Here is a 15,949-nt window from a genome sequence, read left to right as displayed (position 1 = left end):
TTCAATCCATGTTTCCAATCAAATCCAAAGCTAATGAGAAAGATCTTCACTCAACTCACAATGATACTGGGAGCAACAGCTTCTGTGTGCACCATTGCACATGCAATATGCAGTGCAGTGCGACACCCGTGCAATTCAATGCACATTACATCGCACTTGAAATCTCGACACAATTTATGCACTATGTCAGCTCGCCCTAAATTTCATTTTTCTTCGTACATTAGAGACAGGAGTTATTCATAGTCCAAAACGGGGGAAAATTACAGCAAAAACAACGATGAAATAGTTCTGACTAAAAACAGCACCACACAGAAATCTATTACTTTTTTGAAATGAATGATCGGTTGCCGGACATCAAGCCGACGGGACTTGAAGCCGAATTGTAAAATTAGGGACTTCAAGCCGAAAATTTGCTCATTAAGCCATAAAATATGATTAATTTAAAACTTTTTTTGAAGAATTTATCAATTTCATGATGACCTTTCTCCAGTAGTTATTGGCGTTTTCAAAAAATTTAAGCCTCCGAATGATGTTAAGGAAAGTTGAAAAATAAAACATGGCTGAAGGCAATTTTTTTGTTTATAAGCTATGCATTTCAAAAACCGGCTTGATATTAATGGATGCTAATCCTAAGTGATTTATTGTCATGAATAACGCTTATATTCTGGTCTGAACTTGCCTAAAATTTTTAAAAGCAACGTTTGACAGGTAAAAAAAATAGTGATTTGAGGTGTATGTAAAGTTTAAATTTCGGCCTGAAGTCCCTTCGGCTTGAAGTCCCGTCGGCTTGTTGTCCTAGACCCGAATGATCTGGAAATGATGTTACTTCAAGAGGCTGTATGAGTTAGGTTTTCATGTTTAGTCAGATGTGCTTATTGTGTAACTATTAAACTCCGTATACAGAAAGTCTAGGCTTCTTTTCTGGCAAAAAATTTCTACCGATGTTTCTAGGAATCAATGGTACAGAATTATTACCAGAAAAGAAACCTTGATTTTCTGTAAACGGCGTTAAATAGTTGCACAATAAGCAGAGTCTGACTTACAGCCTCTTGAAGTAGATTTCCAGAACATTTGCTTTCAATAAAAAAAATAGTATTCCGTATCGATGCTGTTTTTGGTCAGAACTATTTCATCATCATTAGCAAATTAGTAGTGAAACAGAAATCACAGCATTTTGAAAGAACACAAACACAAATGAAATAATTAGAACCAGTCCAGACTACTGAAACAGTTAAGATGGACAGATCCACATAATTTGTAAATAACAGATTTCTCTGGTCCAACAAAAAAACTAAAATAAGCATTTAAAAGCAAAGATTAAACAAAATCAAGTTTTGTTTTTCAACAAGCAAATTCAAAGTAGAGATCTTAACATTTTACTTGGATCCGTCTACCACAGAGAACCCGAATCTTTGATGCTAGTCCCCAACACTACAAGACGTACCATGAGAAATATGATTCGCTGAGCAATGATGAGTCGAGTCTAGTCCAGAACTGATTAAACTTATCTCTCATTTGTTTCGAATTTTCAAATACTGAGCTCTGATTGGTTGACAAAATTTTCGGACGTTTACGCATGAGGGACTGCTCCGAGTGCACGATTGTCAAACACTCTCCGACTTTTTTTGAAACATTCCCAAAAGCTCAATCATGTTTAATCAATTGAGGGAGCTTTTATAATAATTTACTTAATGGCTGGGGACTAACAGAAAAGATAAGAAGCCCGAATACTTACCTGTGCAACATGCTATGCTGACATGATAAGGGTGCTGCATGCAGTACTTACACATATGCTCTGGTGGCCTTCCATGCAGGCAAGGTGGAGGGGTGTGAGCCCCTGGAGGGTCTTGGGGGAGACCGCATAGTCAAGATTGACCAATCGCTCTAGAGCGTACTGGTTGCCTGCAATGTACCACTCTTTCCAAACACCCATTAATCGCAAGGGTAACTTTTTTTACATATATTAACGACCAACCGAGAGCATAGCAGCGGCTGTATCTTAAGCTCCTTTATCATTCAGATGAAACTAATTTAGCAAAAGAGTTAAAAGAGACATAAACGCTGACTCATCTAAGCTTCCATGTTGAGAAAATTGGCAACAGTTTCAATGTTCTAATTTTAAAATTTTATGTCAAATCACAGGACGACCCCTACTCCCCCTTCCTTATTAACAAACATACTGACAACATACTTCATAGTTCCTCGAAGTGTTTGGCCTGATTTTCGAAATAGCTCGAAAAAATTACTCTTGCGCCTACCGTAGAATGCGGCAGCGTGCAGTGCCGTCCATCCGTTCTCATTGCGGGAGGAGCTACTAACTCTGTCCTTTTCCCTCTCCCCCACAGATGCCAATTTCCCTCCCAGACAGTCAGCCGATGAGACACTGCCCTCACTCGTATGCACTCTGGAAAAAAAAACTAGTAAAACAAGGAAGAATTTTTCTGGTCAGCTTTTATATGAGCTATCTCCAAAACCCAGTTCCAGATTTTTTTTTAAAAAAAAGCATCTAACTCTTGACTAGGGAGCAACATCGGTGCTCGGTAAAGAGCTGAAGAGCTCGTACGTTTGTCATTTTCCTCGTGGATAAATAGTCGTAAATAACATTATTAAACAACAAAAATTTCAATGGCGTCTTCGCTTTATAAATTTTCCGCTTTATAAGCAGCTTCGCATCAATTTCGATGCGCCATGTCTCAAAACTTAAAACCAGCACAATTGATTTTGAAAACAAAAAAGATAAAGTTTGAAAATTATTTCTAAATAAAACTCCAAAATATTTCCGATCGGAGAAAAAATTAGTTTATTCTGTTTTACTGTGACAATGTGGGACAATTTGGTGGATAAGACAAGCTAATGCATCAAATAAATATACGCGTTGCTCAAACCCGTTTGTGATTCCATTGGGTGTTCCTTTGATCAGTTGACATTTGGCACATGCACAGAGTGGATGACACAATCTCTCTATCAAAGAGTCCCCTCCCTCCCCCTCTAGCAACTCTGCCATCTCCTCACGCTTGTCATCTTTGATAAGCTGAAAAACATAGCCATCAGACAGTTCGAAAAATGCAATGAATACAAGAAAACAGAAAAATACTGGCTTGTTTTTGATCACCCTGATCTAAGTCCGTTGAAATATGCACCTTTTACCGTTAAGCTTTCGCATCTGACAATTCTAATTTCGAAGAAAAAATATGGCTCTTTGATTTTCAAAAACTAAGTCTATAGATAAACTTTCCATTTCATTGGGCAAACCTGAAAAAAATAATCCACTTTCAAAACTAGAAACAAATCACGTTTTTCGTAACCTTATTTTTTTGCTGCTCGTTGGTAGCGTTTGCCTTCCTTTTAACAAATGGAATGAACTGAACTTCTGAAAACAGGGGCGAAGCTGAGCATCAAACCACTTTCGATACAAGTACAAAACTAAAACGGCATGGCGCTCAAGAAGTAGCAAAGCGAACTTCGAACGATGAAGAAAGAGTCAAAAAAAATTTCATGAATTCGAAGCACTTTTTTTCTTTAAAATTATTAAACACTTGCGGGAACACGACAAAAACCAGCTCTATAAAGTGCAATAAAAAAATTAGAAAAGCCTCGAATTAGTAAAAATTCGGCTTCATCTGAGATTCGAACGTGTGACCGAGAGATAAGGAGTCTCACACACTAACCAATCTCAGTCACAAATGAAGCAGAGAACAGATGATGTGACATTTCCAAATAAATAAATACTTTTAATGAACACTTTATTTAGCGAGTTAGGTTAGAAAGAAAAGAAGGTTCGTAATAACACACTAGGCTGATCGCAAGTGAAAAAGCGAACCAAAAGGTTACCAATAAATTAGATAAATAAGCCAATCAAGCTAAAAATAACCCAAAAATTTTCGACAAAATCTTTTTGGAAAAAAAGCACATGTACTACCCTCATAGTATTCACAAGTGTCGTATATTTGTTGGAAGCATAACTTATTCAGATACTAAGCAAAGAATTTAATGGACAACCATAAAGTCGAAAACCCAACAGCACAAAAATAATAATAGCAAAAATCTAACATAGCCAACCGAAGATTGGAAAAGAGTAATGAACGCAAGTTACATAAAAAAAAACACCAACTTTCTAGAAAAAATCTCAACTTTCAAAAAAAAATAGATGCCCTGTAAGTTCTTTGAATTTCTAGAACAATTTATGATTGGCGCTTTTTTGATAACATGAACCCGATTTGAGAAAACTGGATCAATATGTAAAGTTTTTATTCCGCTGGGAAATCTTAAAAATAAATTCCACTATCGAAATTAGAAATCGTTCAATATTTTAAAACTTTTTCCTGAAAAAAAAACAAACAAAAAAAACATCAGGACCTATATAAGAGTCTTCGCTATGTTCATTACTCTTAATAATTATACATGAAACCATACATGTACTTAATTACATACAAAACATGCCAAAGCCTTTTTCGTGACCTGTTCGATTGTTGAATTTGCCTTCCTTTTACACAGAGGCGCAGTTGCACTTCGCATACACAAGTAAAAATATGACCGATAACGCTTCTGGGAAAAATTGAATGAGTTAAACTTTAATTCTACATAACTTCTTAAGTGACGCACGGCAATTATGAGTCTACATAATTGCTAAGTGACTCAAGCCAATTATGACGCATTATCAGTACCAGTCAATTTGAAAAACAAAGAAACATGCCTCAACTTAGAGCGGACGCATTTTAACTGGTACACAAAAAATTTCATTGAAAACATCCGACCCTGCCCAGGTTCCAACCCTCGTATTTTGTTGCGGTTCTCCTTCCCTACTTCTACGCTACAGATCCATGATACCATGAAAATAAGGTGCAATTTGTAATTTAATAGTCTGTGTTAATATCCTTAGCATTGGCTGTATACAGATTATTATTGATCAAAATGAACAGTTTCAAAATGAACACATTTTGTCGCAACAATATTTGCGACTTAGGTAGGAAAAAAGTTCATACGATAACACAAGCTTTGCTTATGCAAACAAAGGAAATGAACTGAACTTAAAAAGAAATCAAAAGTAAAGTCGCGAACAAGCAAATTTGGTCCTGAACAAATTTTAAAATTTTCCAGGGAAAAAAAACAAAAAAAAATCATCAGGACCAACGAAAGAGTTGAACTACGTTCATCGACTCTTAACAACTGAAACTCACGCGAAACAGTCTGTTAATGGGCGAATCTTCTGTAATCATTGGGATCGACAGACTCAATGAGTTCGTCAATTCTCCATCTCCATCGAATACTGAATCCCCATTATTAGTTTCGTTGCCATCACTACAATTGGAAGGTATGAATGACGTCTCACTCGCGGAATCTCCGACTGTCGTGGCCTTACTCGTTGAGTCGTCGTCAATACTAGAGGTTTGCATGTCATCCGACGCGAGTCCGCTGTCTGTATCGTCGGCCGTACTCGGAGATCCGAGCGGCATTAAAGCGTTCGACGTCCAATTTGAGTCCTTATGTGCATGTGATTTGGAAACGGAATGTGCGACATTTTGTCGTGGTTTCGGTAGTTTTAAAGCTGATTTTTGCCAATTTCCACCTAGATGTTGTTCTTTTTCCGCGTCTCTTTTTAAATCACCGCTTTGTATGATCATGATTGCTGCTTCGAAGTTGGTGATTGCATATTCTACTTGACTGTTTCTGCTCTAAAAAAGTGAATAAAGTTTGCGGATCTTCTTGTTGATCTCTCCGGTGTGAACCCAGATCACAAAATCGGGCGGATACTCGGATTGCCAAAAAAATGTTCGTTCCCGGAGCGCCAAAAGTTTACCTTATCATAATTTTTGACATGCGTTGTTTTTAAATTTTGACAAAAACCCATTTTACCATCGTTTCTTAACTATTAACTCAGCAGAAGTTTGGAATACAACAAATCGCAGGTGCATTTCTTGTCTGACATTTTAAGCTGAATCAATCAAACTTCACATTGTAAAGCAACTCAATCTAACTCCAAACAGCTCTTGTGGCGCAATCGGCTAGCGCGTTCGGCTGTTAACCGAAAGGTTGGTGGTTCGAGCCCACCCAGGAGCGAGATAAGTTTTATATTCTTCATATTGAGTATTTTAAATATACTACAATCTAAAATACTTCTCACTAACCTCGGACAATCTATAATTCTTTATGTAGTTAATTAGTGTCAACCAGCAAGGCACTCTGCTATTGAGAATGAGAAGAACAGTCAATGGCAGTAGTTGATCTCCAGAAAATACAACTGTTTCAGTTTTAGCGTCCGGAGATGATTCAATCACGTCTAAATAAAGAAATAAAGATAAGTTTGATTACTGACAATAAGTCAGATGATAGGACAAAGATTAAAAAATAGTGAGGAGAGAGAAACTTTGATTTTCAGCTGACTAACAGCAGTTGCCGTATTGACTCTTTTCTTATCTGACTATATACTTTGGTGAAACAGCTTGTTCTCTATAGAACATACCTTACAATCCAACAAGCGACCATGGCGCAGTCGGCAGCGCGTAAGTCTCATAATCTTAAGGTCGTGAGTTCGAGCCTCACTGGTCGCATATCTTTTTAACAAATAGTATTTAAAGGGACTGTATAAGGTAGGCGAAACTTACATTAGGCAAAATAAAAGTGTTAAATTTAACCGGCTCTAATTTTCGTAAAGAGTCCTGCCCTCTGTTGGCAAGCTCGCAACACGTTGACGTGACTGCAGCGGTCAATATTTTACCGCTGATTGCTGTTTGAATAATATTACGTGTATTTTGTATTTGTATGTAGCAATAGTATATGTAGCAATTTCGAAACAGTTTTCTTTGTCGACTAGATCGATTTTCTGGCACGCACAAGTATGATAGTTGTGCCTCGTAAAACTACTCGTTACACTAATATATTGAAGCTCGTGTGAGGTGAGGGGGGGGGGGGGGAGGAAAAAGAGCCAAATTGATGGACCCATCTTTCCCACTTTCCTGCTTATTCCTGGGACCAAACTATCATACTTACACCAATTTTCTAAGGTGGCTGGTCAACAGTTTTACTTTTCACCCCAACCAGATATATAAACCAGTGTTACGGTGTAATCAGAGGCGGTTTTAGAGGATTAGACGGAAAAGTTGGCTCTTTTCCTATTTTTCCCCCACAATTGAAATTAAATGTTGAAAAACACCATGTTAACGTAGTCATAAAGCATTGAAATTTGACATGATGAACTAGCTTGACATCGTGAAAGAGCCAAAAAGTTGTTAGTTGGGTCCCTAAATATAAATGGATTCCCTGAAGAACAATTTTTATGCCCTAAAACTCCGGAATTAGGGTGAGCATTTGAGTTAGGACCGAAGTGTATAACTCATAGAGTAATTTCGGATAGGGTACACCGTCTGCTCGTCACGCTATCTTATTTTCGGCCGGATAGATTCGTGCAACTTCTTAGTCTAATACCGATCCTAATCTTACTCTTATACTATCTAGTCTCAGGTTGTTTAACTAGTCTCTGCTAGGCTCAATAGATCTAGGGTATACTGGTTTATTGCGGCTGCTGAAGTGCTCGGGAGAGTCCAACTAATTTCTAAGTTAAATTCAAATCTCTCTGGTGCTGAAATTACAAGTAATTTCAGCACTTACAAATAAGTGGGTTGTTAGTTAGATGGATCATGATTGGTTAATATTAAATACTTTACATTGGTAAAACATTTAATTTATCCAATCATAAAATATAGTTTAGATCAGGTTCCACCCATCCGGGTTTTACAGAGTTTTTTAGAACAGTTCTTTTGGAGTTCAAGGATGGATGATGGACGTTGGTATTTGGCGAACATCATTTTTCTTTTGTTTCCTTTTTGTTAAGGAAGTTCCAGGGATCTGGAATTGAGGACACAAGACGTTGTGTTCTTCTTGTGACAACGACTGAGTCTCTGCAACAGCATCAATTCTGGTTTCAGAATGGTTGGCTATGTCAGGTTTTTCTGTTCTTTGGAGAGAACTTCTTTTGTGTTTGATCTAGCTCGGGAATGGCGTGGAGATTGTGCGTGGAGGGGATGCCTGGTTACTCGGATCTGTACGTATACTTGAACATCGAGGTGGTCATTGGTCTAGTTCAATGAAGTCCTTTTCTGCGAAGTCAAGTCGTACTCTAAATCCTTTGAGTTGTGATTGTGAGCGGCATATCGATTGTAGTTGGTCATTCTCTCTCGAGTGTAGTGAGGTCGTCTTGTCTTTTGATGTTCGTCCTTGGTGTTGTATTCTGATCTATATATTGCATCATGTAATTTTACATTTTATAAATCTTTTATTAGTTTAATATTTTTTTTTTTTTTTTTTTTTTAATAATGATTTTAGTTAGTTGTTTTCACAAAAGCTTTTTGTTTTAGTTCGGTTATTTTGAAGAGTTACTCACCCTTGAGTAGCTCTTATTAAAAATAAAGGTGTGGTCACAAAGCGTGGATGTAGCGCGGTGGGTTAGGCCGGCTATAGAGCATGCTCAGGACGTCCTTTCCTGGTGGGTTAGGCCAGGTGTGGGAGTATGATTTCATGCGGTTTTTATGAGGGGTCCTGTTATGTGACAACATTTTATGTTGGGTTTGTTGTGGTTTTTCTTATGTCTTGTTGGTTATGTACTTTGTTCAAAAAGCAAATTGTTTGTGGTATGGGTTTGTCTTTCGACTTTTTTGTGTTTTATTATTTCTTTCTAAGACTTTGTAATAGTCTTCAAAAGAATAAATTATCCAGTTTTAAACTGGGTTAATCCGGTTTGGGTACCGTTGGTTTCCTTTTCTTAGTCATGCTGTTATTTTATGATTTGTGGTATTTAGTAAGCTGCGTTGGTTAGTTTTGTTTAGTATATGATTCCTTTCCAACCGGGTTAAAGGAAAGTTTGAAACTTGTTATTATATGTTAGAGTTGTTGAGTGTGAAAACTTGAAACTGAAATTCATTATTTTAAACAATTCTTCGTGGGCGAGCTGTGCGAGTGTGGATAGAATTTCTGTGCGAATGAATGAAAATATCAAAAGGTTAGTACTGAAATTGCATTTTATTAATTTACTGCATAGAATTTGGAAATTTACTGCTAGTAATGGGGGAATTTTAAGATACAAATTTTTATCATATGTAGATTTACTGCGTTGGGGGAAAATTTTATAAATTAATTTACTGCATTGGTATTATATTTATTTAATTGTTGGTGCAAAAGTTAAAAGGGTCTTAAACAGTTTTGAAGAAGTTTGCTATTTTTTATTTTTCTTTTGTGAATTTTTCAGATGATCGAAGATGAAGGCTAAAAATCTAAAGAAAACATGAATAAAGAATGGTGAGTTTTTTAATATTTTAATTAGTTAGTAATATTCATTTAATTCATACTTACCTGTTAGTCGTCGGGGAAAAAACCGTGGGGGAAGATATCGTGAATTAGTTCTGAAGTTGTTAGTAGTTTAGCTAAGATGCGGATGATATTTTTAGTTTGAAGCAGTGGCCAAAGCAATTGAAGTGCCTTAATAGTGGTTAGTTCTTCAGTGCCTACTGCAAACTCATAAGGTGTGTTTTGGATTAAGTTATATAATTTGTGGTTAAATTTAGTGTTGTGGATGAATTCTAAAATGGGGATTTCTATAGGCTGTACAAACTCGTGCGGGATAAGGAAGGGTCGGGATTCTTCGGCGTTGAAGGTCTTGGTGATGGGGCAGAAAATGTACATTTGGGTTATGGGGTCATAATTACGAAGAATACCATGAAGGTTAGTGTCTTTAATACAATATGTGAAATTTAGGAAATACGGTGAAGTGTATTTTGAGTTGATGAATTGAAAGCGATGGTGTGGTTGTCTAGAGGGTGTGTGGAGGTCAAAGTGATTTTGGATGAAACGGTAGTAACTGTATGTATGTGTTTGTTTAGTTCGCAACATAATATCGTGTGAGCAGTGTAAATCTCTTTCGTGTGGTGCAAGGAAATGAAAGGTTAGTGAAAAGATTTGGAAGCGTTCTTTAAAACTTTCGTACGCTTGTGTGCTTGTTAGTGCTTCTGAAATAATGTGATCAAACTTTCGGTCGAAGATGTTTAGTGTAAATACATATGGTGTCTTGATGAAAAATTTCTCGGTGATTTGTGGGTTAGCGAAGCGATCGTCGTCTAAGAATTGATCTTGGTTAGCTCTGATGATGTTGTGATCGTAGTATTCTAGTGTATATTCATTAGCTCTAGGTGCAGTGTGTATTTTTAGTGATTTTTTATATCCTACGTAGGTAAATTGTCTAGCGGTGAGTGGTGTAGTTAGTCGATATAGCATGTCTTTGTTTCGGTCTATATCGATGGAAGTGTTGGTTAAAGGTAAGCAAAGAGGGTTAGTGAAATGATAGTATGAGGTCCAAGAGAGAGTGGGCATTAAAACGTATTCGTCTACAAAGTTGCGTGTTTCGTTAGCGTCATGAGGGGTGTTTAAGGTGTATTGTGGAAATGAGGGTAAAGTGATAGCTAAAAATTCTCTAGTGTTAGTATGCTGGGGATGGTTGATGTATTCACGGGCTGTTCCTGGTTTTGCTGGGAAAGGATGGTTGGGGAACTTTCTTTTAAAAGTGCGGTAAGCTCTATTAGTGTTGAGTGAGGATTCAGTTGATGTGGATGATGGTGCTAATGATTCAGTATAATTTGAAGAGGGTGTAGGGGGATTGGATGAAATTGTAGTGGAGGATATTTGGTTTATGGTCGGGGTGTTAAGGTGGTAGGGTTGTTGTTGGAGGGTAATAAAATTGTCTAGCTCTGGGGAGATTCGGGGGGTGTCTGGAGATGATTGGTCAGAATGGTATGAGGAGTAGGTTGGGGTAACTTGGGAAGCATAAGAGGGTGTAGGAGTGATGGGGTCAGGGTTATTTGACAATATGGGTTGAAAAGGAGGTTGAGAAAAATGAGAAGGGTTATGAAAATTATTGGATGGAGATGGTTCTGAGTCGGCAAATTCGTCGGGGGTTTCAATATTCGGGTTATTTAGCTGTGAAATGGAGTATAAAACTGAAATTTGTGAGTTAGTGTCGGAATTCATGCCTGATGTTACATTGCTAGATGGAAAATCGGGTGGCGGAAAAGCAAAAAGTGGTATTATTGGGATTGAAGAGGTAAGGTTGGTTGGATGGGAATTTGATCGATGGAGTGATCCAAGTTGGCGGCTCATCGTGGGCTAAAAAAATTATTATTTTGAGATTGAAAAGCGGTGGTATGTGGTTGTTCAATAATTTGTTCATAAGTATTATCATCTTGTGATTGATGTGTCATTATATGTTGGACGGGACTTTGTGATGTGGTGAGTCTAAAGTTTGGATTATGTGTGATTGCTAAATTTCTAAAATTTCGTGGGACTAGGGATAGTGGATGGTTATTTGGTAGGGGTGGTAATTGTGGTGCCGTTGGCTGTGGGTCGACATTGTTATGTTCTTCGTCGTATGTATTTTGTCGTGTTGTTATTTTTGTGTTATATTCTTTTATTTGTGCGTCTAAAAGAATTTTGTTTATAGATGTGGAAAAAATTCCAAAAAATCCTGCAAAAAGTATGCGTGCTACGCTTGCTTGTCTGTTTACTTGTGTGTGTATAGCACATGTATTGTAGATTCCTTTTAAGAGTGAGAAAAGAAATCCAATAAAGTTAAACATTGCGTATAAAATAGTCAATTTTTCTAAGATGTAGTAGGGCCATCCTAGAAAATCTAGGATCTCATTTTTGAGTGTAACAAAGCTAAAAATGTTAATTGGTGATATATCTTGGGGACGGTATTTTTCGCCGTTTAGATATATATAATCTTTAATGTCTTTAAAATATCCGCTATAGTCTTGCGTGTAGATATCGGCAAATCCTGCAGTTTCTGCAAGTTTGCGTAAATTTTGGTCTATTGATTGTCTTTGTATAGTGTCCATTTGTGTTAATAATTCTTGGAATTGTTGTGTTCTAATGTGATGTTGAATATCTGATTTTGAATAGATTCCTATTGATTGTAAGTCTATATTTGGGTTTCGAGCAATAGCGCGAATGCTTTCTGGTGAAAATTTTTTGAGTGATTGCATTAATGTGGGATATGGAGTGAGAAGATAATATTTGTTTTCATCAGGGTTTAGTTGTACTACATTGTGGCTATTTTCTGATCCACATGGGACTGCGGTATCCCAGAAATATGTTCTTCGTGAAAGTGTATCCACGAAATGTACTTTATTCTTATAAAAGATAGGGATTCTTTTATAACATCGTTTATCTTCAAAAACGTATAGTGGTGATACTTTTTTAGTACAAGTATAAAACCATAAAATGTTTCCTTCGTAGTCTAAAAAATTTGATCTATTTCCTGATAATAAGTATCCTGCGTAGGGTATTTTTAATACTGCTAGTGCAAGTGATTGTAGTATTTGTGTTCGTTCTAATTCGCATAGTTGATGTAGTGTTTCTAATTCGGAGAGTGACATTTCTTGAAAAATGCGGCTAATTGTATAGTCTAGTTTCATATCCAAATGAATATCATAGTGGATATTACCAAAATATGTAGTATTCATTAGTGATAATTCTTGTAAGCGTGTGCTTCTGGTGTCATAAGGTTTTAGATGTCCACCAGGTTGTCCGTTGCTTTTTTGAAAATTAACTGGTATATAGGATGTTCCTTCGTTTGGAGGATGACCTGTGGCGTATGGGTCGATTTTTACTTTACCAGTGGTCATGTCGAATCCTTTTTCATATTCAACTAATATTTCAGAGTATTGTGTTCTGTGAAGTGGATTCCTGTATTTACATGCAAGTTCTGTTTCTTGATATATTTGAAAACGTGTCAATTTATTTTCTATATTGTCTATGTTTCTAAAATCGGAACTTAGTTTGCGTGACGGATGGACTTGTTCATATGGAATTGATTGTATGAAATATTTTTCGTGAAATTTTATCATACGAGCGTGTATTTTTGCTACTTGAAATGTTGTACATGTGTCTTCGGGGAACCAAACAATTGTTGCTTGTGTTCTTGTTGTAGGGTCGCAATATCCTTGATCGTTTTTACAAGATAGTCGGATTCCTTGATAGATCATTGTATTATCAGATAAATCTCGTGTGAGTTGTATTTTTTCGAGTTGTATTTTCCAGTCGAAAAACATTATTTCTTGGTATCCTTTATTTTTTGTGTCTGCTTTGCAGTTTGATGGGTTATTTATACCAATGTGTGGTATCCAATGTTTGTCATGTAGGTCATAGGTTAATCGTCCGTGTGCGCCGTTATACGGGTATTTTTCGTCTAGTTTTATATGTCCTTGGTGTCTTTCAAGTTGTGATTGATGTACAGAGTCTGAAAAAACTTGAAAATTAACTAATTTTCTTTGGGAGTTTTTATTTTGTGTGATGTTTAGTCTAAGTAATTCATTTTTACAATCGTCGGGATTGAGATGTAAAAGACGTTCTATATTACTTTGGTAGAATGATTCATGGTCAAGTCGGTTTTTGTTTCCGTTCGAGACTTGTGAACAATGTACTTTCTTTTCGGAAAATGTTGCTGTGAATTTATAACCTGTAACTGTTGTAGCTCGGGCTTTTGAATAGAGTGTTGCTATTATATCTGTGGTTTCTATAGCTTGTGGTTCTGTTTCACATTGTGATACCTGATTGATTGCATATTTATGTAGTGTTTTTTGTTCATTTTCTTCGCAATCGTAATGTGTTACTAATAAATCTTGTGGTCCTGTACGAGGGGAAGGGTTTATGTTTTGATTTGAGGTTATTAGAAAAAGGGTTTGGAGAAAAATTAATAATTTTAGAATATACATGTGTATGATAATCCTGAGTATGGATTATAAAATGTAATGTAACCAATTGTGTTTTTGGTGTATCTGTCGTATTTGTATATTACTTCAGTAGTTATAAACGGTGGTGGTAGTGATTGAGCTGTTATGTTAGGTGGATTTAATGGGTAGGGATGTTGGGTAATATTATTTAACTTAACTGTGATTTCAAACTTTAATTGTAAACTGTTTTGTTGGAGTATTTGAATATTGTGATCACGGATATCGTTGTGAATATCTTGACGATATTGTAATCTATTAAGTGCCCAGTTATGAAGGCGGTTACTTTCTTGATGTTGTCCAAATAATGGTGGAGGTGCTGTGAATGTATTCCAATCTAATCTTAAAGGAATATTTATAGATGATTGTTCTCGATATCTGGCGTCGAGATTATTTGGAAAATTTAAGTTAAAGGGTAGTGGTGAAAATTGACTTATTGATGGTGTTGATGGTAGTGATAATGTTTCTGGTAGTGATGAGGATGTTGTTGTATCCGTAGAAATATCTATGGGGTCATTGACTAAATTTGGTTCACCTTGTGTGAATGAATTTGTAGTCCAATATGGTAGTCGTGATGTTAGGTTTGGGGGGTTAAAGGGATTTTCACGTATCTGTTCAGATGTTGGTGTTGAACCTAAGTAGTCTGAAGGTAGACTGGAAGTGCTTCGTTGTGAAAAAAGTGTAGGAGTTTCTGGTGTGATACCAGTGGTGTTTTCTGGAGTGGTTTGTGTTGGGGATTGAGGTATATCAAAATGAACTCGGGGAGTTTGAAAATTTCTATTTCGTCGAGGATGTATAATTTGTCTATTTATTTCTGCTGTGTTTTGGTTTTGACTAAGGTTTCGTATTCTACTTAGTTCTTGTGGTAGTGTTGGGTAAAGATTATATGTTGGTTCACTTAGGGATGCTTGTCGTTGAACTGGTTCTAGTGGTTCAGATAAACGAGCGTGCCGTTCTTCAAAAGTGTATGGATTGTCTTGAAAAGAAATTCGTGTAGATGTTTGAGGGTTTTGAGTAGTTGAAGGTGGTGTTGGATTATCTTGGGATGATGTCGGTGAAGACTGATTCTGTGACTGTTGGGTAGCAATTTTTGATGGATTTTTAAATTGTTACTTTAGTGGGAAGGTTTATGTTTATTATAATATTCTTCTAAAAAAAGAATTAGAAAAATTGTTGCTAGGGCAAATGTGATGATTGCTTTCTTTATACATTTACATATTGTCAAAATGAGGGATGATAGAAATGTTATGAAAATTACAAACAATAAAAAAATATCAGTTCTACTGAAAATTGTTCGTATCATTTAGACAAGTTGTTAAAATCGTACCTGTGGATATATTCAAGGGTTTTGGAAAGTTGGAGGAATAGTTCAATTATTGTGTAGAAAATTAAAAAAATGTTACAAAAAATTATTATGATTATTAGAAAAGATTCAATGATATCAAAAAGAAATATTATAAAGGCTTGAAGTATTGAAAAAAAATGTTTAAAATTGATAAATATTTGAGCGACTGTTTGAGAGAAAAGCATTTAAGAAATGATCTCTTGGTCGAATATTTTTTGCTGTTTGAGGCGATTTTCTAGTGTGGTCGAATTATTTATTAGTTTTTTGACAAGTGGGTTGAGTTTCGTAAAAAATTGTTGGGGGCAATTTTCATGGTGACTGGGAGGTCGTCTTTTTCTTTATTTTTGTTTGTCAAATGATCCGGGGTATGGTGAGATTTTTATACTTTAGGCTAATTAAAATCTTCATTTTGTGACTTTAGGCTAAGTTATCAAATTTGTTTTGGGGGTATTCGTGGTCTGAGTTGGGGAAATATTGTTGATCTTTGGGTTATTAGATAAGGGAGGGGTACGGTATTATGGTGATATTTATTTTAGCTGTCAAGTTGGAGTGGTTTGCTTATTTTTGACCTGGAGGTTGTAAAGTTATAGTTAGAGATGTGCCTGGAGTTCTAGATTATTCGTCTAATTGATCTTAGTTTGAGTTAGAGAAAGTGGCGGATTGGATGAATCCTATTGGTCTATTTTGAACTAGAATTATTGCGTACTTTGTGAGCATGTTATTTTGAAAAATGGAAATGAAAAATGTTACGGAGGTTTCAAGATTGTGAAGTATAAAATTTTTAAAATTACTTTTTAAATTCTACTTTCTTTAATATTTTAGATTGGGGGATGAA

At 36.2% G+C, this 15,949-nt stretch overlaps 1 protein-coding gene and 2 non-coding genes across 4 annotated transcripts in view; 2 read left to right on the top strand and 1 right to left on the bottom strand.

Moving 5' to 3' along the window:
• The window catches only part of LOC134857240 (ankyrin repeat domain-containing protein 27-like), a 56,849-nt gene that overhangs the window by 15,040 nt on the left and 25,860 nt on the right, over positions 1 to 15,949 (bottom strand). Inside the window, exons 8-12 of one of the 2 annotated variants that reach the window (XM_063873617.1) lie at positions 6,126 to 6,277; positions 5,178 to 5,672; positions 2,886 to 3,031; positions 2,259 to 2,404; positions 1,787 to 1,902 (exon numbers count right to left, since the gene is read on the bottom strand). In XM_063873617.1, coding sequence (XP_063729687.1) covers positions 1,787 to 1,902; positions 2,259 to 2,404; positions 2,886 to 3,031; positions 5,178 to 5,672; positions 6,126 to 6,277 — 1,055 coding nt within the window. Of the gene's footprint in view, positions 1 to 59; positions 197 to 1,786; positions 1,903 to 2,258; positions 2,405 to 2,885; positions 3,032 to 5,177; positions 5,673 to 6,125; positions 6,278 to 15,949 lie in introns of both variants that reach the window. The other variant, XM_063873616.1, reaches the window with a different exon arrangement.
• Trnan-guu (transfer RNA asparagine (anticodon GUU)) lies at positions 5,984 to 6,057 on the top strand. The gene has a single exon. It is a non-coding gene; the product is annotated as a tRNA-Asn (tRNA).
• On the top strand, positions 6,476 to 6,548 carry Trnam-cau (transfer RNA methionine (anticodon CAU)). Its single transcript has one exon. It is a non-coding gene; the product is annotated as a tRNA-Met (tRNA).

Source organism: Symsagittifera roscoffensis, chromosome 1 (assembly GCF_963678635.1).
Source record: "Symsagittifera roscoffensis chromosome 1, txSymRosc1.1, whole genome shotgun sequence".
Classification (NCBI taxonomy): Eukaryota; Metazoa; Xenacoelomorpha; order Acoela; family Convolutidae; genus Symsagittifera; species Symsagittifera roscoffensis.
The sequence above is the reverse complement of the archived record's forward strand: the minus strand, read 5'-3'. Positions and strand labels throughout refer to the sequence as shown.